The 22,051-nt window shown below is 52.5% G+C and overlaps 5 protein-coding genes across 5 annotated transcripts; 1 reads left to right on the forward strand and 4 right to left on the reverse strand.

Moving 5' to 3' along the window:
* Window positions 1-414: 414 nt before the first annotated feature.
* J4E83_000656 (uncharacterized protein) lies at window positions 415-4,022 on the reverse strand (the record flags this gene model as incomplete). The annotated part of the gene is made up of 6 exons (XM_049327617.1): window positions 415-719; window positions 797-1,030; window positions 1,122-1,437; window positions 1,494-1,698; window positions 2,179-3,868; window positions 3,917-4,022. 6 exons carry the CDS (start codon window positions 4,020-4,022, stop codon window positions 415-417), a joined length of 2,856 nt encoding a protein of 951 aa, XP_049193762.1.
* Window positions 4,023-4,317: 295 nt separating this feature from the next.
* J4E83_000657 (uncharacterized protein) lies at window positions 4,318-6,826 on the reverse strand (the record flags this gene model as incomplete). The annotated part of the gene is made up of 2 exons (XM_049327618.1): window positions 4,318-5,481; window positions 5,531-6,826. 2 exons carry the CDS (start codon window positions 6,824-6,826, stop codon window positions 4,318-4,320), a joined length of 2,460 nt encoding a protein of 819 aa, XP_049193763.1.
* Window positions 6,827-7,124: 298 nt separating this feature from the next.
* Window positions 7,125-13,740, reverse strand: J4E83_000658 (uncharacterized protein; the record flags this gene model as incomplete). Its single annotated transcript, XM_049327619.1, has 3 exons — window positions 7,125-8,905; window positions 8,953-10,469; window positions 10,520-13,740. 3 exons carry the CDS (start codon window positions 13,738-13,740, stop codon window positions 7,125-7,127), a joined length of 6,519 nt encoding a protein of 2,172 aa, XP_049193764.1.
* Window positions 13,741-18,244: 4,504 nt separating this feature from the next.
* Window positions 18,245-19,701, forward strand: J4E83_000659 (uncharacterized protein; the record flags this gene model as incomplete). The annotated part of the gene is made up of 3 exons (XM_049327620.1): window positions 18,245-18,612; window positions 18,677-18,866; window positions 18,928-19,701. 3 exons carry the CDS (start codon window positions 18,245-18,247, stop codon window positions 19,699-19,701), a joined length of 1,332 nt encoding a protein of 443 aa, XP_049193765.1.
* A 1,688-nt stretch (window positions 19,702-21,389) lies between these two features.
* Window positions 21,390-22,043, reverse strand: RPL21A (60S ribosomal protein L21A; the record flags this gene model as incomplete). Its single annotated transcript, XM_049327621.1, has 3 exons — window positions 21,390-21,736; window positions 21,795-21,889; window positions 22,003-22,043. 3 exons carry the CDS (start codon window positions 22,041-22,043, stop codon window positions 21,390-21,392), a joined length of 483 nt encoding a protein of 160 aa, XP_049193766.1.
* Window positions 22,044-22,051: the final 8 nt, after the last annotated feature.

A 22,051-nucleotide genomic window follows, 5' to 3' on the forward strand; every position in this document is an offset into this window, starting at 1 on the left:
GAGCGTTCCGCGCAGCTTGGGCTTGGGCACGTGCCGCGGTTTGGGCTTCCGCTTCCGCTTCTCGTGTCTGTCTCTTCGCAATAGTGGCGTTGATGGTGTTGGTCGTGGCATCCTCGATGGAGGTTTGGAGGCGGGATGGTGATGGCATGTTTGGTGTGCTGCTGTCTTGCTTTGAGTGAGTGGATGTTATTGGGGTTGCGTGGAGCGACAACTATGTAGTAAAGGAAGTATTTCTCCATTCTTTTATCTGCTCGAGGAGCACCAGATGCTGTTCACCATCTACAGTCGACCGTCTCGAAAGTGACTGACACTTCTTTCACAGCACACGTTCCCGCCTGCGAAACGCTGACTCACGGAGCTGTCCCCCAGATTCCAACGCATTTCGCCTCCTCGACCTCGATCTCGACCCCCAATCTAGTGAAAGTACTTCCAAGTTACCCCCCTCGTTACCGCCCACCCCTGATCCAGCGCCTTCACAACCCCCTCATCCAACGGCCCCTTCTCAAAGTCCTTGAGATTCATCTTCAACTGCTCCTTGCTACTCGCCCCAATGATAACCTTATCCCCAAACTCTTTCTTGAGCTGACTATGATGCATCATCCACCGAAGCGCCGTTTCACTCTCCGTTTGACCTTCAGGTAATTCAGACCGCAGGCTCTCGATCGCAGTGAAGAACTCGTCGTTCCAGTAGCGTGCGCGGTACATCTTGCCTTGCATACCTGTGGAACATTGATGTCAGCTCTTAGTTCACCCTCAATCATTGTGTGATATCAATTGATTCAAGGTATCGACTTACGGTTCGCATCAAACCGACTCCCAGCCTCCAGAGCTTCATTCTGCGTCTCGCGCTTGTACCGCGAAGTCAACCATCCTCCAGCCAAGGGATTGAACGCGTAGAAGGACATATTGTATTTGCGCAGACAGGGGAGCAGTTCGTGTTCGATGCTGCGGTGGAGGGCGTTGTATACACCCTGGTATACGCTCGGTAGCTGGAATCCGTTTGCTTTGCAGATCTCGCAGATTGCTGCGACTATGATAAACAGTTAGCATGGTATCTGATATGGAGCAATGAGGGAGTGTTGGAAGGGACAGGACGCATGCATGAAGTGGACTAAACATACCCTCCCAAGCCATAAAATTACTAACCCCCCACTTCTGAAACTTCTTCCCTCTTCCCTCCTCAAACAACTCATGCACCGCCCTCGCCGTCTCCTCAAGCGGCACACTCCGATCCGGCGCATGCAGATACCACAAATCCACGCCTTCGGTTCCAAGCGCACTGAGACTCTCCTCTAAACTCTTGCCCATATCCTCCTTCCTAGAGTGAGTGGGTGTACGACCGAAGAGTCCATGGACATTGGGGAAGAACTTGGTGTCCATTACTAGACCGCGCTTCTGCCAGGAGAGTTGAGCGAGGTATTCTTCCGATGTGCCATTCTGGGTTTGTTAGTTCGGTGGGGTGAGGAGGGCGAGAAGGGAATGGGTGCGCATACGCCATAGAAACGACTCGTGTCGACCTCGTTATGGCCGTAGGATTGGAAAGTATCGAGGATAGCTGCGCAGTCGTTTATATCCGAAGTGCGGACTTGTTCTTCGCCTTCGCGGCCGAAGGTCATGCAGCCGAAGACGATGTCGAGGGGTGTTTTGGATGACATGGTTGGTAAGATGGTCAAATATTCCGTTGTGACGATCTCGATTCTGGGTACGTGATATTTTGGATGCTTGGGTTACTTATACTTCTGGCAACGACATCATTACACATCTTCCATGTGGAGCTGTGGAGATAAGTGGTCATGATATGCAGGGTCTTGGCGGAGTTTGACGGAGTTAACGCGGGTTACAACTCGGGACTGGACGTAAGACTATACGACGTCGATCCTACGCCTTGTTTGCAGGATCAGTTCAATGCTTCATGATAATTATCGTAGGTGTAGGGCTTACTTGATGTTTTGGGACGAAGTTAGTATTGGGTGATCGACCGCGCGTTGAGGTCAAAGGTAGATTTCTGTGAACGTGCTGACAAAAGGTTGAGATGGAGAAGAACTAGGCATGTGGTAGTCGTTCACTCATGAATATTGGATGTGGTATTGGTAAAGCTACGCCAGCCATCAGGACACCAGTCACAGTCCACTCTTCGCTCTCCACCCCTCTCTTCACAAAGCTTGTTCCAAAGCTTACCTTGTCCCAGCATTAGTAGGATACTCATACGTAACCGGCTCGCCCTTGATATCATTCTCCTCCCTCCACTGCAGCCGATCAATTTCACTGACGCCAGGCCCTCTATAAACACTCCCATAAAGCCCACTCGCCCAGTCCTTCCCCGGCCCCTCCTTCGTCTCCTTCGTCGCCTTACGGCTATACCACTTTCCATACGCCAGCAGGTAATACAACCTAAAGCTCAAGAAAGCAAACTTGTCGCGCTCGAGATCAGCAGGGTACTGTGCACCGAGATCAACAGCGGCAGCGATACCACTCATGACAGCGACTTCGTGAGCGTTGATAAGCGTCCATGCTGCTGCGAAGCGAGTGTGTTTTCGTCCTTGGAGTAGCCACATCCATGGTACTACGAAGACGTAATGGGTCCAGGAGTGGCAGAGCTGGTGCCACCAGTCCTTGCGGATGATCTTGTCCTTGTTGATCTCGTCGATGCTCCATAGATGGCCGTCGCGCGCCTTATTGAGGTAGATAGTCTGGAAGATGTGCTTGTCAAAGGGGACGTCCGGTGGGAATTGACTTTGGTAGTTTGTGCAGTCGAAGCACATTTCTAGTTTTGATCGGTCTTGCGGGTACATCTTGATGTAGTACATGGGCTTGAAGTTCTTCTCGGCGTATTGGTTGCGGGCTGTCTGGTCGGCGCCGGAGAGCTCTTCGGCGGACTTTTCTGGGTCGTAGAAGTTTTCGTAGTGCTTATGCATGTAGTCGCTGTCCCAGTGGGTGACGGTGATGTCGTCGGAGAATTTTGCGGACCCGAGTACTTTCTTCTCGCGGAATGAGGCGGTGGTTTCTAAGATACGCTTTGCCGTGTCGGCAAGTACGCAGAGAATGATTTCGTCATAGTGCTCTTCCTTTTCTTGCGCGTCCGCATCGGCGTTGTGCTCGTCGTCGTAGGGTACGTGGACACTGTTGGGATTGTGCGAATCAGGCATGGGCGTACGCTTGATCAACCTGACAGTAACACCAGTTTTGTCTCGCTTCACAACTCGAGTTATTTCCGTCGATAGCCTGACATTGACACCTCTCTTGAGCAGATCTTGCCTCCAGCGCTCGTAGAACTCGCTGAATTTGGGGAAAACAACCATAGGCGGCAGATTGCTAGCAATGCTTCGTTTGTCTACCGGATACCACATGCCGTACGTTGGACTAGTGCAGAGTCGTTCTAGGATGATGCTGGGTACATTTGGCGTCTCGTTTCCAGTTCCCAGAAAAAGTGCAATCATTGGCATGGCGACAGTGTTGGTGAACTCTTCGGAAAACCAGAACATTTTGAATAGAATCTTGATCGGGATCAATGCGAAAAAAATCTCGAACCAACGGACAATCTTGATCATGGTATGGAACCTGCGAATTTCCTTCTGATGGCGCGCAAGAAGCTCCGTGGGGAAGACGTTGGTCCAGAAGATGTCGTCTTTGCCGAAGGAAACTTGGAGGTTGACCGGATCTGCGTGATGGCCTTGTCTCGCGAACATTGTCATGGTGTGGTGGAAGATGTAGCTTCCACCTTGAACACCTTGGTTCAGCCATTCGGCGCCATGGCGCTCTTTGTCGACTCCAATGGAAAAAGCCTGGCCACCACAGTAATCTACTGCATCGATGAGGGTAACATCGAATTTGTCGGGGTGTTCGGATAGATGGTGAGCACACGACATTCCTGCCTCAAGTCAACAACGATGCATCTTAATACACGCGTTCAACATACCAGCCGCTCCAGCTCCCACAACCAGCACCTTCTTCTTTCCATCCTTGTTACCGCCTGCCATATTCGTAGTGGGCAGAATAGGCGTTCTGTCGTTTGAATGTGGCATCGAGGTAAAAGGTCAGCACTTATGCGACGCGCTGCAGGACCGCAAGCTACTGCGGGCCTGTATTTGTCTGCAGCTGTCACGACATCAACCTCGAACAAATGCGTCATGAAATCTCAAAGCGGCATGGTCCGATCTTGACTGGCTGCGGCTATCGGTCGATCGTGCATCGCCAAGCGCTCACCAAACTTCAACACCACGCTAGATGATGATGTCATCCAAATTTGCGAATTAATTCATGACGGCAATATAGGTGTCTTGGTGCAATTTCCCTGGTTCCTAACGCGTGACCTCGTGTCTATAGCGTGTGCATCCCTTTTAGCGCCCTGTCTGTCCAATCGTCCACCACGTCGCCTGTCTGATCGCCCGTGTTTTCAGAACGCGACGGAGGATCCATGATGGGGAATGACCCTGGATGTGTCGCCTGACTCAGGTCGAAGAAGTCTAATCCCAAATCGGCCGTCGCGTCTGTATACCAATCATTCCCTATATCGAGTATGTCGGCATTGTCCGTTCTTTCCTCGGCCGCCATGTCTACCACACTGTCCAGAGGCCCCTCCTCTGGCACATCCGGTACTGTTGGCGAATCGTTATCCTGAGTAACACCAGTTATTGTGGCGAATTGCAGCGCAATCCGGCCAAGGGTCTTGTACGTAGGTGCGAGCTTCTGCATTCCGCGGACCTGGTCGAGCACAGTGCGCACTGTCGCTTTACGTTCGACGTCTCTCGGTGAATCGGTTTGGCCCTTGGGCCGTGCAAGAAAATCTGCGCATACGATTAACACGGCGTGGAATACGAAGAAGAAGTCTAGCCAGGAGTAACCGATAATCTCGAATATCCCCAGCTCGATGCCGATGGTGATGCATTGGAGGCTTTTGTGTACTGATTCAACACAGTCCTCCGCCAGGATTAGGGTTGTAGACCAGTCTTCTGAAATCGGGGGCGCCTTGTTCTCCAGGAAGCAGACGTTGCTCTCTACCTTTTGTATGAGAAAGTCTCGGGAGATGACACACCGCGTGTAGTAATAGTAGACGTGCAGCAATAATGTCATTGCTTTCAGATCTGGGTGCCCTGGCATGTCTTCTATTGACATGTGCTGAGGTATTTTTGCGAAGAAGTTGTCGCACTCGCGAAGTAGGGCCATGGCGACAGCGATGGTCGGGGATCGTTCTTCGGCAGAAGTTTTGTCGAAATAGGCACGTTGTCGAATGCGGTACGATGTGGACACTAGGTCGGAACAGAGATTCATGAATGCTGCGTTGATGCGCGTTTGCTCTAGCATTGGTGCGTCTGGAACTTTCATCGACATCTCTCGGTCATCAATCACTGTTGGGCGGCCCAATATGCCGCACAGTGTCTTTTCGAATATGTAGAGGGACCACCAGACTTGTCGGCGCGTATTGCATTCGATGGGTTCGAATTGGACGTTCGTGCTGTCTCGATGCATTCCCATGGTAATGGCCTGATATGTGTTAGCAGAGCATGGGTGTCCTGTAAAGCATATAACGTACCATACGTGCAGCAAGACCTATCAGTAACCACGAGCTGCTCTTCTGCCCGATATTATGGTGATGCATGTTGAGAAGAACGAGCGCTTGGACATTGTCCAGACGAGTCGATGTCAGAAGCGTCCGAAAGTAGGTTTTGGCGAAGGCGAGAAACTTGTGGCGAAGTACATTCATTTGGTCGACATCATTTGCTTTTGATTTCTGGCAGCCAAACGACAACACCAAGGCCAAGGAAACTAGCCACCCCATATCCTTGCACTCTTCGAACAACTGCGTCTTCCGTGAGTACGTAGCTTCCAGCCGGATCTGAAACGTGGTTCTATTGAAAAGGGGAAAGTACACATGTATGTGATCGAAGTAGACTGCTACTAGAGCGTCGGCGATATGCTTTGCGGGTATCAGATCACCAATAGTATCTAGACGTGATGAGTGATCATGATGCTGCGACGGATCGTTTGATGCCTCCCACTCTGTCCTAGATCTCTTGCGGCTGCCATGGCTAGAACCTGGACGCTGGCTGTATGAGGGTGGAGCAAATTCATCCTCCGAAGGATTCGTGCTGCTGCGTTTGAGAGCTGAGCCCGATCGGCTTGAGGGGTTTGAGGTGAATGATCGGAGGCCAGGAAAGTCGGCGCCTGATACGGCCTTCCATCGGGACGCGAGGGTGCGGATAGTCGATGCAAGTCGGAAACTACTCGACGGCCCGAAATAATGTGAGGCACCACGATTCGTACGAACGATCTCGTCAGTCTGGGAAGATACTTGTTGCGTTATGGGCTGACGAAGACGTTCTTTGCTTGTAGACAAGGCAGTAGTGCGCCGAGCAGAGTGCAGGGGATACGTGGTAGTGTGCGAGCCCAAGTAGGCAGACTGAGCAACTGGCGATGGCTGCAATGAGTGTTGCTGTTGTTGTTGCTGTTCCAGCGAGGAAGTCTGTCTATCGCTACTGCTACTGCTGAAGATGTCTGCGGGAGTAAAGTCGTCGCTCGCGGGCATAGCAATGTTCCTGGTCGTGGCGATCTTGAACAGGGTCTCTGTGTCCTGAACACTCTCATCCGGAAAGAGGCCTTTGACTAGCGACTCAAGGGCTCTGTAGCGTAAGCTGAGGGTCTCCACACTGCCATAGACCCTCTGTTTACGTGGAAGCTTCGATTCACACACCACGCCATTTGCCTTGCAGTCCGCACATGGCACCTCGGCATTGTCGCGTATGCACCGTGCCCGTCGGATTTTGCAGCGGTCGCAGCTCACGAGGGCTCGCTTTCGTGATGACCCTGATTTGGCCGGGCGTTCGGCCATGGCTTCGACTTCGTCGCGAACAAGACCGGAAAGTGTAGCGGGCGTATTGACGCGCTCGAGATTGTGGAGTTCCGAGATGCGAAGATCGTATGATCACGTCGTCGCGCCCGCTGACAGCAGACCGTGGCCCTCATGCCGCCGACCAGGCCATCGGAGTTGCTTCCGTACCAAAGTTAACGCGCGTCACAATAAGGTTTACTGTGCGCGACCCAACTGGAAGGATCTTCTTTCGTGCTTATTAGAACTATCCCCTCATGCGCTCATTATTTATGCCGTGGTCTTGCCCGACCTCACTGCGCTAGTCTAGATACACTGGAATCCCGTATACAACTGCAGCAGCCCCGTTCAGGTACTTCAGGTAGCAGGCCTTTCTCGCATCCCGCACTGCCTCATCTAATCCAACGCCCTTCTGCGACACCCGAACCGCGTTCGAACGATCATCCACCAACCTAGCGGACTTCTTTCCCTTCTTTGCACTATCTACGCTTCTTGCAATCTCTACTTCCTCGGCCAATTGCGCAACTCGACCCTTGCCCTTCGCCTTCTTCGCGGGCGTTTTCGCGGGCGTTTTGGATGGCGGCGAATCTTCCTGTGCCTCAGGCCATAGTCCCCATAGTTCGCCCGCTTTGACGGCAAACCGATCGCAATCCTTGTCAGTGACATCCCACAGCATGCCAAGTACTGCTGGAGCGCCCGCAGTAAGATATGCCGCAAGCATACCCGAAGGCTCGAAAATGCCGTTTTCAGTGAGATGTACAGACGAACAACCGAAGAGGAGAGTGGTCGCACAGCCAGGTTTTCTGTCCTCTTCATCTTGCTCGCCGGGATAGAGACGTCGCACTGATTTTGACTTGACGTACTGTGCACCGCTGCCGTGACCGAAATACAACACCAAATTCTTCTCACGCAGTGCATCTTCGAACTCCTTCTCGGACGGTGCGCGGTTGGCGATATGGTTCCAGGGGCCCGCAAGCTCGTCTAGATGTGGGTTGATGGTTTTCGAAGTATGGGACAAGTCTCCGGATGGATTCAGCATGCTTGTACCTCCCGTACTTGTGGCTATGTAATGTCCCGGAGCAGCTTCCTGCTGAGTTGTGGAGGACCGTGCCGAAAGTATTCGTTCGCGAAGGGCAGCAAGGGAAGGTAGTCGCGAGATAGAAAGCGGCTCCAGGCAAGGCAGTGACTCCCAGGGGAACGCATGTAAGTTGTTGTCTAAGATGAGTATCGTGTGACGAGAACCAGCGTCAAGCTTGTGGGACGCGCTGTGATAGGCGCGTAGTGCTTCATACGTCTCCACGACCATGGCATCGAAATCGAGCTCGTCATAGGCATTGCGCTCGCCGTTGAACTGGAGGATGTCCACAACGAAGTATATAAGATCCATGAGCGCTTCGTCCAAGTCAAGATCCTCATTGGTAGCGTCGCCCAGCCCAATGAACAACTCCAGTACTCGTGTATCCAAGACTGGCCGCTTTTGAGTGCTCTTCTTCTTACGGGAAGGCAGGTGCTCGTTGAGTATGTCTTCCAAAGCCTTTCGGAATTTAGCTAGGAGAGCTGGCTGACGCTCATGCTGAGAGAAGATGCCCTTGAAGCCACCCAGCCAGATATTCTCCATGTTGATAAGAAGCTCACGAAGTCGGGTGTCCAGAGCTTCGCGTTCGGCCCACCACTGGTGTCTTGCTTCCCTCGAGGTCATGTCCTTGGCAGATCGCGTACTGAAATCACTGAGCTCAATGATCTCATCGAAATCTCTCTTGCCGTCCTCAAACGAGAACTCTTCCTCGTCCATCTCGCGCGAAGCATGGCGAGCCAACGGTAGGCGCAATACGAAAGGAGACAGGCCACGCTCAAACCGGGTGATGAATAGCTCATCGCGGGCCTCACTAAGTGCCAGAGATACAGCAGACCAAGTTTCCGGAATGATGTCAACATACTCCTTCTGAAAGCTGGACACTGAGCTGAAGGCGAAATGCGATGAATCAGCGGCTGGCCATCGCAGGCAGTCATCGCGCGACAGTTGTTGCTTCTCTGCCTCTGTTGATTCTTGCACGAGGCGCAAGGCGTTGACTTTAGGGAGCTCTGAGTGTTGTCAGTATATTGTTTGCCATGTGCTGCGTCTTACATACCACTCATGTAGGCTGCGTATAATGGGTGGAGGGAGCCCGGTAGCTCGGTTCCAGAAACGGCGGACATCAAAACGGTGACATGGCCTAGCGCCATGGAGGTTTGGCGGAACAGGTGATTAGATCCATTGGTAGCGCATAGGTTGTGTGCTTCAACGAGTCGTGCACGTGCTTCGCGAAGCGTATCCATAAAGTCTACTTTGGCTTGCTTCTTCGCTCGACCAGTCTTAGTAGTTGCTGAAGATCCCACAGTTACCTTCTTGGTGGTGGTTGCGTCCGAGAGTCTTCGTTCCTTGAGACCAAACGCAGGAAAAGCGATGGTCGATTCTGGCAGAGTGTTCACCGTGAAGTCTTCAGCAATCTGCTTCGCACTTTGTGCAAGCTTTGCTTTGAAGATAGCCCACATGTGCGACACCTCTTGGCTCAGCCCGGCCTGAAGCTGCTCTGCCTCATCAAGAATGCTCAGGGCTTTATCGAGATCATCGTGAAGAAGGCTAGCAAGGACAGCTCGGTCTCTCATGCTCGCCTGAAAAGCGCACAACGCAGAACACTGTTCGGCGATACTGGAAGCTTCCGGTACTACGGCCTTCCCTATTTGACGCTTGGTCGTTGTGACGGCCTTCGCAGTTGCCCCTGTGGCCTTGGACCGAGCACCGGCGGTTGTTCTCGCAGCCGATTTTGGTGCAGCTTTGGCTGCGGGTTTACGGCCTCTGGTGGCTGGTTTCGCCTTGACACTCTCCGTAGTCTCTAGAGTCATAGAAGAGACCTGATCAGCAAGCGCATCGACCGAGGGTGACGAAGTCTCCAACGTCTTGATGTACGAGGGTGAGCTTAGCTCCTGGAGAAGCTTCTCCATGAGGTCATAAGACAGGATCTCTTGCTCGTATTGACCGTTCCAGTGATGCATCCTGGCTACAGCTGAATGGTAACCTGCAGTAGACAAGCATTTGCGAGATGTATCGGGGCTCAGAGCATTGAAAATTGTCTCAGCCTTGTCGGGTCTACCGCTCTGGGCCCAACAGTCAGCGCGCCAACTAGCGTTGTCCGTGATGAGAGTTGCGGATCCTGTAGCCATAGCGACCTTTTCAGCCTGTTCAGCGACATGGATAGCTTCGTGTAACAGACCTTGATGGGCGAAGATCTGGGACTGTTGCATCAAGGCTCGGTACAACGCGGGAACCAAGGACCAGAAGTCAGGCCCGTTGAGAGCATCATGCGTTACAGACATGACAAGAGGCGCAATAGGTTCCTTGCCGTCCACGGCTGTCGATTTCTTCGCATTGGCCCGTGATTCGAGGGCGGCCCAGATGCGACGATTGACTGTGACGCACTGCCTTGCATGCTGAGCCGCTGCCTTGTATGAGCCAGTAGCTGAGGCGAGAAGCGACTGAACATAGGACGCAGCTGCGACGATCTTGTTGAACCGTAATCTACCGGAGAGGGTTGTCGTTGACTTTGCGAGATCCATGAATTGTCGATCGTTGAGCGCAAGAGATTGTGCGTTCGTCATCGTAGTCAGACTGCCCAGTGTTAGTATAATTCCGTCAAGATAAGATACTGCTCCACATACCATTTGGTGGTGTTTCCGATACCCACAAGGTACTCAGCATACGCCATATGCCATAGCAATCTGACCTCTACAGAGGGGCCATGGCGTTCGGTCAACGCCTCAGCCTTGGCCAAGGATAAACCCGCCTTGCCAGTATAACCAAGGTGAAGAAACTGAAGACCGAGGGCACACAGCGTGGTGATCAGCTCGGATGCATCAGAGTCGTTCCGTAGCTCAAGAACCCTGACCAGAAGATGCAGGAGTGGTAGAGCCGCATACTCCTCTCCTTTCGCGTTGAGGAATTCAAGACATGCTTGGAGGTCTTGTAACCAGGTCTCCGTATTGTCGACCCGATCTGTGAGTGCTTCCCATGAGGACGTAGAGCTGACGAGAGACTCCCATGCCGCAAAGCACTGCTTGAAGATTCCTGTCGGAGGAGAAGCCTGCTGCATCAAGGTCTTGAGATCACGATGCGCTTTTAGATGGGCTTCATAGTGCTTGAGTCCTACGTCTTCACTACTTGCTGTCCGCACGCTGTCGTCGTCTGTGGCATCAAGTGTAGTCAGGTGCTGGGGCAAGATCTGCGGGTCCTGTTGGGAAAGTTGAAGAAGTGTGACAGAGAGCCTCAGATATCGGATCGGAAAGGTTCCTGGTATGTAAAGCTGTTGCAGTCGTTCGACAAGGATACATATCGATTTGTTGAGGTTGGAGTCCCACTGTCGATTCTTGGACAACGTTCGCAGGTAGAGACCAAGCTGTAACTCCAAGATGGCTCCTCTCGTTCCAGGTTCCAAATCTTCCTGATCGTAGAAGGCTAGCTCATCTGGTTCTTGGGGTCCAAATCGAATGAATGAGTGATGGAGCGTTTTCAACACCCGGACGAGAGCGTCGAAAGATCCATCAGTGCTGAAAACCTTGTGCAGGGATGCTGTAGATGTCTCCTTCGAAAGTTGCTGCAACGCCTCGACGGTAAGGTGATTTCGCATACACTCTTGGAAGGCGATGCGAGAACGATCGATGTGGTTCAGGTCCTGCAATGCTTCGCCCAGGTGCTCTAATTTCATTGAAAGAAGCCCACTTTCTCGCTCGGATGGCGACCGGGATTGCAAAAGATCAATCGAGCGCTGCATGGCTACAACAAGGGCTTCGGAATTGCACCGCGCTCTTCGCAGTTGTGAATATAGGGACCAGTATGCATTTGACAGTTTGATCAGGTACGCGCCAACGAGAGAAGTGTTCTCTCCTGCCGGAAGCGTACCGTGTTCGATCTCTTCATCAAATCGGCGTACGATATGTGAGCATTCCTGAAGAATGGTATCAAGCTCTTGCCATTGGTCTTGCGTCTTTATCGTCTGCTTGCAACATGCCATCAGAGAGTCAACAGTACTCTTCGCACATTTCCAGGCCAGGCTAATTCTTTCAGAGTGTCGGTTTTGCGATTTTGTGTCTGATTCAATCGACGATGCAGTACCGAGAAATCTGGCAAAGAAATGCACGCTTGCTGCAATAATTGGTACCGCATGATGTTCGATCGATGTTCTTTCAGAACTTTCCGTGGTTTTCGACGTACTTGCAATGATTAATCGCGTGGCAGCGCGTCGCAGGGAATTCACCTCCGCAAATAAGGTTTCCAGATCGGACACAGATCCACCTAAGCCTCCTTGCAAAACATCAAGTGCAGTAGCAATAGTTTCCTCCAGGTCCGACTGCTTTTCGCCCTTCACGAACGCCTCAAGATTAATGATAGCAATCCGTATCGCTCTTGTTGTTTGCTTGGCTGCGGATGCATCAAGGCTCGAAGCCTCTTTTGACGACCCTAGCCACCGGAGGGCCTGATCAGACAAGCCCGCAGCTTGAGCTAGAGAGGAAAGAGTCTTGTTCGCAGCGGCCGGTGTAGTGGAATCAGTCGGGAGCCCTGCCAGGTCGATGTACAAAGTTTCCGCGAGTTTGAACTTCTTGCTGGATGTGAGTTTTGATCTGCGAGCGAAAGCAACCAAGCACTTTGTAAACGGTTCTAAGAGTTCCCGATCAACGTTGCCTTGATGCTTGGCCAGGCCCCACCACTTTTTCCGGGTGCTGAAGGCCAAGTGTTGTAGAAGAAGTACGGTCTCCGCAGATGGTTGTAGATTGTTAGAGTCTTCTGCGCTCGATATACTCGGGCATAGGGAGAGAATTGTCTGCGCTAGGGACTCCAACTGTCTCGCCGCCTTCGCTTGGCTGTTCGATGTCTTTGCAGTGTGCCAGAGCAGATTTATAGGTGACGAGGAGTTGGTCATTTTCAGATATTCCCATGTGGCTTCGATAGTCCGGGGCCTCTTGAGCTTCGCAATAATGCGCAATGTGTATATCTGGAAGTTCGCTACCAATGGCACAGCAGGGCTCTTCGGGTCGATCGTCGCAAAGTCGAGAAGCAACGCAATGCTCTCCTTCTCTGCAGTCCCCGGCTGCGGTAGGCCAGACTTAGGCTCCTCTTTTGCCGGATCCTGGCCAAGATATTTATCCAGCTTCTTCTTCAGTCCTCTGAGCTCTTTGACTGCCATGTTGTCTAGGCCCAGTGCGACAAGCTTGCTAATAAGCACGAGCACGCCATTCTCGTACTGCAATTCTTGTGAGTCCTTGCCCAGCACTCTCTGTGCCTCTGTTGTACCCAAGTATGCAAATGCCGTCCTTGCGCACTCTGCTGTTGCGAGAAGACCAGGGTCTGGGCCTGGTGCGAGGAAGGACGAATACGACGACGACCGACGCGGGGCACGTTTTTGGGGCGAGTTATTGAGCTGAGAGACGGATCGTTCTCTAAGAGGCTTCTGGGATATGGAGGAACTCGTCGTATGACCGAGTCGCGGTCTAGCCGGCTTGCGCGCATCTTCGGCGGTCGTTGGCTTCGATTTGGTAGGGGGGCGAGCAGCGACTGCGGGCAGTGGGTTCTTCAGCGCGTCGGCGAGTGTCTGGAGCGTCGTATTGGCAACTTCAGTCGCTAGGACGTATTTCTCCTTTGGCGCAAGCGTCGAGTTCTTCTGCTTGGTGATATCCGCCGTCGCTATAGCTGTTGCTGTCGCGCCTCTCCGCCGTGCCGTAGCCTGCACCTTTACTCGGACATTCTCCTTTTGCGGCGCATCCTCCTCTTTACCGGAAAGTAAGTCCTGGAGCGCCGTCACCGTGGTGTTTGTGCATGTCGTAGTCGACCGTAAGTCTGCCTTGATTCGGTCGATGCGCGTGCGCGTCGTCTCGTTTTTAGTTGCCATTTTGGATGGCTTGGCGGGTTGGTCTCAGACGCAAAGTTTCAAAAGGGTCGTAGATTATACATTATTAAGAAGACGGGTGCGCTGGTAGGTATGGAGTCGTTCAATGTCGTCGCGCACGTCACCCAAAGACCGCGGCCAAACAACTCGAAAACACGCTACCGCATCTGGCTAGCGTTGGGCCCCTTCAGCCCTATCCTTGAGAAGGCGCGACCGTTGAGCCGCAAGACCCCTTGTGATTCTATCCATGAGCCCGTCTACCTCTCGCAATGCGCAAAGTATCTCCATCACCAACCTCATCTCCTAGGTACAATGTTGTTGCGAGAACCTGTCGCTAACTCGACAGACCTTGGCTTCCGAGCAACCCGTGCAAGATGCGGCTTGAACCACACCCGCATATGGACAAGAGCCAATATTATGCGAATCGTCAAGCAGAACATTGGCTCATTTCGCACAGCGCATGTTGACGTTGGGCGACCGTCGTAGGAATCTGGGCGACGACACTTCCAACAACGACCTCCAGGCAGCGGCGTGCATGCGCTATTGCTAAGTCACGAGAATGACTCTCAGTGTTGGATCGATGATCAAGAACCCACTTTGAGCTCTAGGCAGAGATTGTACGAGCACAGACTGCGACAGACTTGAAGACAAGTCTCGATACCTACTGCCAACAGCATGTATTGGCTATAGTGACATGTCAACATCTTCACACCGATGCTTGCATAGTTCCAGCCTGTCGGTAGTATTGTATTGAACATCCGACCAGTCAGTCGGTCGTGGATGAGATAGGGATATACGTATTGAGGTCATGATCGACTTCGCGTAGACGGATATTTGTTTCCACTCCAGCGGAATCACGCCACAGCAATGCAGACTGTGCGCCGTTGAACTACGTCTCCCTGACTGAACCTTATTCCAACTATATCACTCGACTTTTGATATAGCTGTTGCGCAGAATGTAACAGTGTGGGGGATGGGTTCTCGCCGTTTGTTGGTGGGGCATCTATGGTTTGCTCGATTGGTGCTTAGCAACGTTGGAACACTCTCACTCAGACGTACCTCCGTAGCGAGCTCCTGTGACCTCCGCTATCTGGAAACAGCGCCAAAGCTTTGGTAGCAACAGGGCGTAGTCGTAACAGCTAGTGGTGAGCAGACTCTTGTTGAAACCTTGGCCGCGTCTTGTTTGCTCTACACTGGCTTACGTGGGAGTTGTATGCAAGGGAAGTCACCACACGAGCATGCTCCCAGCGAGAAGAAATAGCCAAGGTCCAGGCAAGCGAGTCGGTGGTGATGGAGGGATGATGCAGCTGATACGAAGAAGGAACCTGTATCTCACGCTCAGCTCGGACTGCCACGGCGCTATGTAGTAGTAGGATCGTGCCTAAAGAGACCTTGGCTTGGTCCTCGGTCTTGAGGTCGAGGCCTCTAAGCTAACCTAGCTTCTCGCTACTCCGTCGTTGCATGAAAGTAGCTAAACGGTGCTTGTGACCATCGGGTATCGAGTAGTGAGTAGTAGCGCCATCGATCACAGACGGTTGACCGGATCTGGGGTAACAGAGAACAAATAGATCATCGCTGAAACGACTTGGCTTGCGCGCCTCTTGTGTTCGTTTCCTACGAACCCGGACAGGTAGCAGACGTCCGTCTAACACTTTCAGATTTAGGGGATTCAGACAACCGGGTCTGCTGCTCGGCAGTATGTGTAACTGTTAACGATTAGTAAACGACGCCTAAGCGACACGGTTTCTTACACTATCCTCATATCTGGGTGCATCACGGCTATAAGCAGGCCACTTGGCGCCATGCCAGATCTTGAGCCATGGCCGTTGTATCTTGTTGTCTTCAAGGTGGCTTGCAGATACGAGAGATCCTTCAAGGAGAGATTGGCTGACCGGCTAATGTTGTGCTACCTGTTGGACGCTGGAATTTCTTCGGCTCACCAATCTCTACCAGGCCACACCTATGATCAGACGGAAAATTCAAGTTGTCGTGTCAAGCCTCTTCGCCTCCCTTCCAAGGTTCCAAGGTTTCAAGATTTGCTGATGGTTCAACGCAGTCAGCTCTTCCGTTCGCGTATCGAAGCCGCGGTCCTGTTCGGCGACGGGCGCGGAGTCGCTTCACAAACTATAATTGCCATTGATATAGCCTTTATGTCGGCGCGATTGGTGTGCCAGACGGGATGTGTTGCAGATTTCCAGGTATCGCGCATCGTTCCACGATGTACTAGGTCCAAAGAGGTAGACGGCCCCGCCGTTGTTCGGCTTGCGGGGTAAACTCAAGTCCTGCTGGTACGTCCCGTGTACCTCAAGGCTCCTCGCCCAGGTGGTCTCGACGCTGCTTATATTAAATGGTACCGGTCCTACGGGCCATCTCCAGGGCTGGATCGAGCGCGGGTAGAGAGTGGAACTCGGTCGTGTGTCCAAGTACGCTCTCTACCGTCATGCGTTTCCTTGGTACGGAGAAGCCAAGTCTGGGGTACTATGAATTGACACTGTTAGTACCTTTGGAGACCCTGTTGTAAGTACTCAGACGCGCTGCATAGCATCCCGAGAACCCGTCCAACTATGGAGCCCTGCCGTCCTCAACATTTAGACGCCTTGGTAGTGGAAGTAGAATGCATCAGCTGTAGACTACATACGCCACTCATACGATGATGACGGAGCTACTCTGCACCCGGGTAGCGGTTCTCATGCGTACGAGCTTCCTGCAGGAACGCTGTTTCACTACCGCAAAACAATTGCACGTGGCGATCGAGTAGGACATGTATGAACCTGTCAATCGTCCTCCAACAATAGATGATCGTTCCGTGGCGCAGCATAACGCCGGAAACTTCTGGAACGCGTCAAGACGGTCCACGTAACAGCACGCTTGCTTTTCTGACCAACAGGGCGGTACATTCTGGCGCGTCAGAACTGCAAGTTTTGATTGCGGACGAGTATGCATGCGGACGCAACTCAGCGCTTCGACCGCCTCGGCCTGCAAGCCTGGTATTCGGGATGGCGCAAGTAGTTCTCATGTCTCCCGTCGTCCGTGATGGTACGAACCACGGTAGTTGCTGCCCGGTGGTAATCTAGAGGCGGCAGTCAGCATCCGCGCGACTCGTGGGCTCAGCGAACGCATTTTGAATAACGGTGTGTCAAATGAACCCACCGGCAGCGCGAAGAGATATGCCAGTTCGGCCCGCGCAACGAATGCCAAGGGGTGAACAATTCTCCAACAATCAACCCCCTGGCTAAGAGCCGCCTAGACCGCAAACGGTTAGTGGTAGTGTGCCTGGCATCGCATCCTCCACAGTCGCCTAATTGCCCAGCCAGACCCTCCCCCGCAACTGAGCACGGCAAAAGAAGACGCCAATGTCGCATTCGACTCAGCGGAGGTTGGACGACTCGTCGAAAAGGAATCCGGACCGCACAAGCTGCGGCGCAGTTGGCAGAGGCAAACGCCTCATCAAAGACCAACCATGGCCTTCACGCAACAAATTGCGCAAAACTATGCGAATACGCATCAGCACGGCGAGACCGCGGATGGCACCGCTTTGTGGCACTGCAAATCTTTGTCGCATTCGGCCTCTTCGCAGGCATCGCTGACCCTGAAGACCATTCGGAGGCAGAACAGGGGCGTGCTCCACGTGGTGGCGGCGCATTGTTGTTGTTCTTTTCCGTCCTTTGCCGCTTGAAACTCACACGCGACAACATTTTGGTATCTGCACAGCGAAGCTTACTCGTCGCTGACAAGGAGCACCCAGCCTGTCTACGCTCAAGCAGTGGAGTCGCCCGGCGGGCCCGAGTGCGACATGTCTCTCGAGTCGTCTCCCTGTATCAGAGGGGCACCTGAAGCCAATATTGGGCGTCCGCTCGGCTGGCAATACACTCGCTGATTGACAGGGGACGGAAGCTCCCTGGACGCAATGGCCCATGTCAAACTTACTCTCATCAACCCTGCAACTGTAGCGTGCTGAGAAGCTTAGCGATCGTCTAGGACCCGTCCACGCCGTCCAACATGCCGCGTCTGGGGCACCTGCATTTCCGTTTGGCCCGGTAAAGAAGTCAGTTGGACGATCTCCTTCCTTTCATGTGTTCGGTCCATATCAGGGCACACTGCTCCACCCAGACTAGTTGTTGGCATCTATTGACATTATTTCCTATATCCTTCGCACATGCCCTAGGCTGTGGATCTTTCTCGCGGAGAATACCTTTAGTGTTGACTCCTCCTTTGTGCATACAACAAAGCCAAGCCACATCCCACCTGACCTACTTAACCTATCTGACCGTTCGACAACGTCCTGTCACACAGTAGCCTGCTTATTGGTGCTCGACAAATCTTGGGGCGGTCACTGGATCTTACAGAGCACGAGACCGAAATTGCTTCGTTGCAGGCGCGATTCGACGATTTGTTGCTTGCCGGCCATGGTCTCTTGATGAGCTGAGAACAGAACTACGTCCGATCATCTTATCGGGCCGCTTCAACTCGCATACGACGATCTGTTGCAACCATGGCGCCCTACGACATGGCCATTATAACCTCTGCCCTGGAAGGCCGTTCTATCAACAAGCCGTACGACCCAACCTTGGACAGCATGGATCCGCTCAAGCCCGTCTACAAGGCGGGGCTCATTCCCCTTGGCATATTCGCCATGATGAGTTTATTATCAGTTACGGCCTTGCTCGGATTCATCACTCAACGAATGATATCGTGGCGGAGACACTACAGACAATATGTCGGATACAACCAATACGTTATCCTCATCTACAACCTCTTAATCGCAGATCTGCAACAATCAATCGCCTTCTCGATATCTTTCCACTGGCTTCGACTCAACAAGATCGCGGCACCCACCGGCGCATGTTTCCTGCAGGCCTGGTTCCTGCAAATTGGGTAAGCATTATCCCCATCCGATATGTCTGTGAGATAGGCACTGACTTTGTATACCCGTGTTCAGAGATGTCGCGAGCGGTTTCTTCGTCCTCGCAATCGCGATACACACCTGGTTGGGCGTGGTCAAGGGATACAAAATGCCATACTTTTGGTTTGTGGTGTCAATCCTCTCGATTTGGGCCTTCGCATTGTTCCTCACGGTGCTTGGACCGGCGCTCTACCAGGAGCGATACTTCGCTCGTGCTGCAGGATGGGTAAGCATACCCCTCTCCGACTTCCTTGTACCCGGGAGCTGTTTGGACTGACTTTGAGTAGTGTTGGGTTTCCTCCAACTACCAAGAAGAAAGACTTTGGCTTCATTACCTGTGGATCTTCATTGTCGAGTTCGGAACAATCATCATCTACGCCCATGTCTTCTTCCACCTCCGCGGCCGCATCCGGAGCATCATCGCGAACGATACTAGCAAGCTCACGCGCGCGACCAAATTTATGGTCATGTACCCTTTCGTATACGTCCTCCTCACATTGCCCATAGCCGTGGGTCGCATGGTAGCGATGACCGGTCATCAAATGCCAGAACTCTTCTACATCGTGGCTGGCTCGCTCCTCACATCGTGCGGCTGGATCGATGCACTGTTGTACACTTTGACACGGCGGGTTCTAGTCTCCGGAGACTTGAGCACAGGGCACTACAACAGAACCGTCACTGCGACTCTCACGAACGTAGCACGACCAGGCGACGACGATCATTACGGCCTACATTCTATGAGCAACAAAGAACCCCTCACATCCACTGCCCGCACCGTCACAATAGTAGGTGGCAGCAACAGGCTATCAAGAATAGTGGACCACCGCCGCGGGCGCAGTTACACAGCGCGGTCACGACTCGAAGACACGTTACACGAGGACGATAGTCCAACACGAGCAGGATCACAAGATTCGATAATCAAAAACACACCCACGGGGCACGGCATCAGTATTGTCACCGAAACAAGTGTGCAGGTGGAGACTGCTGACGACAAAGAGTTCGAAGCAGGAAGGCCACGGTCGAAAGACTGGAATGATGAATACAGTCGAAGGCCGTCATGAGACGGGTATACTTTCACCCTTGGCCTGGTCCTCGTCCAAGTGACCACGCCCGTTGCTCGCAGAGACAACTGCACTACACACCGACCCCGTTGTCCCTACCTTGACTCGATACTATTTGTACACTATCGTTTGTTCAGCACGAAAAGCGTAGGCGTTGGACTGGCGCGACTTCCTGTTTCCTTTGTTTCCAAGCTATGTTGTATTACACTGGCTACCAAGAGGTAGCATTGAGATACCCGAATTCAAAACAACTACAATTTCAAACGTACACTGTCCGATTCTAGTCTACCACACCACGATGTGTTAGTGTATTAGCATCATATAAAAGCGCAGTACTGTATAGAACAATACATATCGTCCCCCATGTTCTACCACCTAGTGTTCACGCGAAAGTACACACGCATACATTCGGAGTAAAAATGTGACCGGTTAGTCCAACGTCCGTTCCACGTTTCACGTTATCGAAATTACTAACCTTGCGAAGTTCTTAGCAGCTACTCGGAGTGCGGTGCGAGGCTCCTCGCGAAACCTTACGCCTAGTGTATCCCGACGAACGACGGAGTGATCACCGAATTCCAAGACAGCGTTACGCTAAGCAGTCCCGAGGTCCAGACCGATTGCATTTAGATCGTATCATTCGTATTACGGGCGTGCTTCCCATGTTGCATGAAATGAACGCCGACTTGAAGGGTGCTGGAGCCGGCCTCGTAGAGAAGCTTTCGAGGGCCACAACATTCAAGGGAAAAGATGCACATTTCTCTACAGCCAGTAGCGGCAGTGAATGAGCCGAAGGTCTGTATTGCATTCAGAATTTGCTATTTTCGTCTCAGCACTAACTTATTGTACAGACCTCTTTTCAGTTTCATCCTTGATCGGGGTGGGGTGGAGCAGAGTATGCCTTGGACGTGTTTGCAGTGGTCCGGGTACTGCAGCCGACAAAACAAAGGGTATTGCATCAAGTGAGCGTGAGAAAACACACTCATCGCTTATCTTACATAACACGAACCATTTATCGTTTAGACGTACAGGGTTAAGCTATGGTAGTACGCGTGGTTCATGGTGGCGATCGCAATCGCTGGAAGTCTGACAGTAGGCTGCTTGATGAGATGTCGCAAGTATAGAAGGCGAGGCTGGAGGAACTTGTCACGGCGCGCTTCTAGCACTCGGTAAGAATGGGAATGGCGGGCGTTGGCTGCAGGTGTAAACTTTGATGGCGGCGATCATGGGAACATAATAAGAAACTGATCGGACGTACCGCAGTCTACATTCCTACCAAAACGAACGTTCAAACAACTGCTAAGGCAACGTAGACTTGTTCATTACTCGTAATTGACATTACACCCTATCGAGCGCATAGGTCCACGCCCAAGTCATTCCGTGATTGGTTTGATGTTGACTGTAGACTGCAAATAGTAGAAGTTGGTGCAGCGTCTTGGGCGATGGATACGGTGGGACTTCACACTTCAACTCAAGACACTGCATGTACTGGGATTGGAGGATGATGTTTATTGGCGTGAGGGGTCACTCAAAGCCATTTTGGCACACCACTGTATCTGCACCATGACATCGCCGGTTTCCATGCGTAAGAAAGTGCAGAAGGAGAATAATCGAGAAGTCCGAGAAACCACGCCGTTGACCATCCGTATCCCATTTTGCCAGCCAATCCACCCGGAGCCACCTGTCCACGTCTAGATGTAGGTCTCGTAAGGTACGGGTGTGATGTTCTCCGGCTTCTGCTCCTTAAGGCTGACAATGTGCTCGGCGCGGGGCTGTGCGGGCTGGCGCTTCATCTGTTGGGGCTCGCCAGTCTCCTTGGCCTTTTGTTGCTTGGCGAAGTTGAGCTTGACGCGCTTGAGGAAGTCCTCTCGTGAGCGGGAGTGGCGGACGTGCTCGATGCGGACGTTGATGCGCTTCTCCATGTATCGGTTGCCGACTTGCTTCTGGAGGATGACACCGACGGCGGACTTGGTGACGTTGTAGACGATACCGGTCTTGCCGTGGTAGACCTTGTAGGGCATACCCTTCTGGACGGCACCTGTTCTGCATAAGTCCTCCGCTTCAACCGCTTTCGCTGTGGATCTGGGGTTTCGTACCGTTGGCTACGACATCGACGATATCTCCGACCTTGTACTGCTTGAGGTAGGTCGAAAGCGGGATCATTCCCTTCTTCTTGAAGTCACGAGAGAAACTGTCGCAGCGTCAGCAATTGTCCGAATGAATAGAGTGCGCCTTCGACTCAGACTGCGGTCTGGTCTCGTCGCATGGGGAGTCGCAAGGGGAGTCGCAATCATTCCAACTTACGCATAGCGCGTACCCGCGCGGAGACCGGCTGCGTGACCCATTGTGTGTT

The sequence above is a fragment of the Alternaria metachromatica genome (assembly GCF_023757995.1).
Source record: "Alternaria metachromatica strain BMP 0045 chromosome Unknown scaffold_1, whole genome shotgun sequence".
Taxonomy (NCBI): Eukaryota; Fungi; Ascomycota; class Dothideomycetes; order Pleosporales; family Pleosporaceae; genus Alternaria; species Alternaria metachromatica.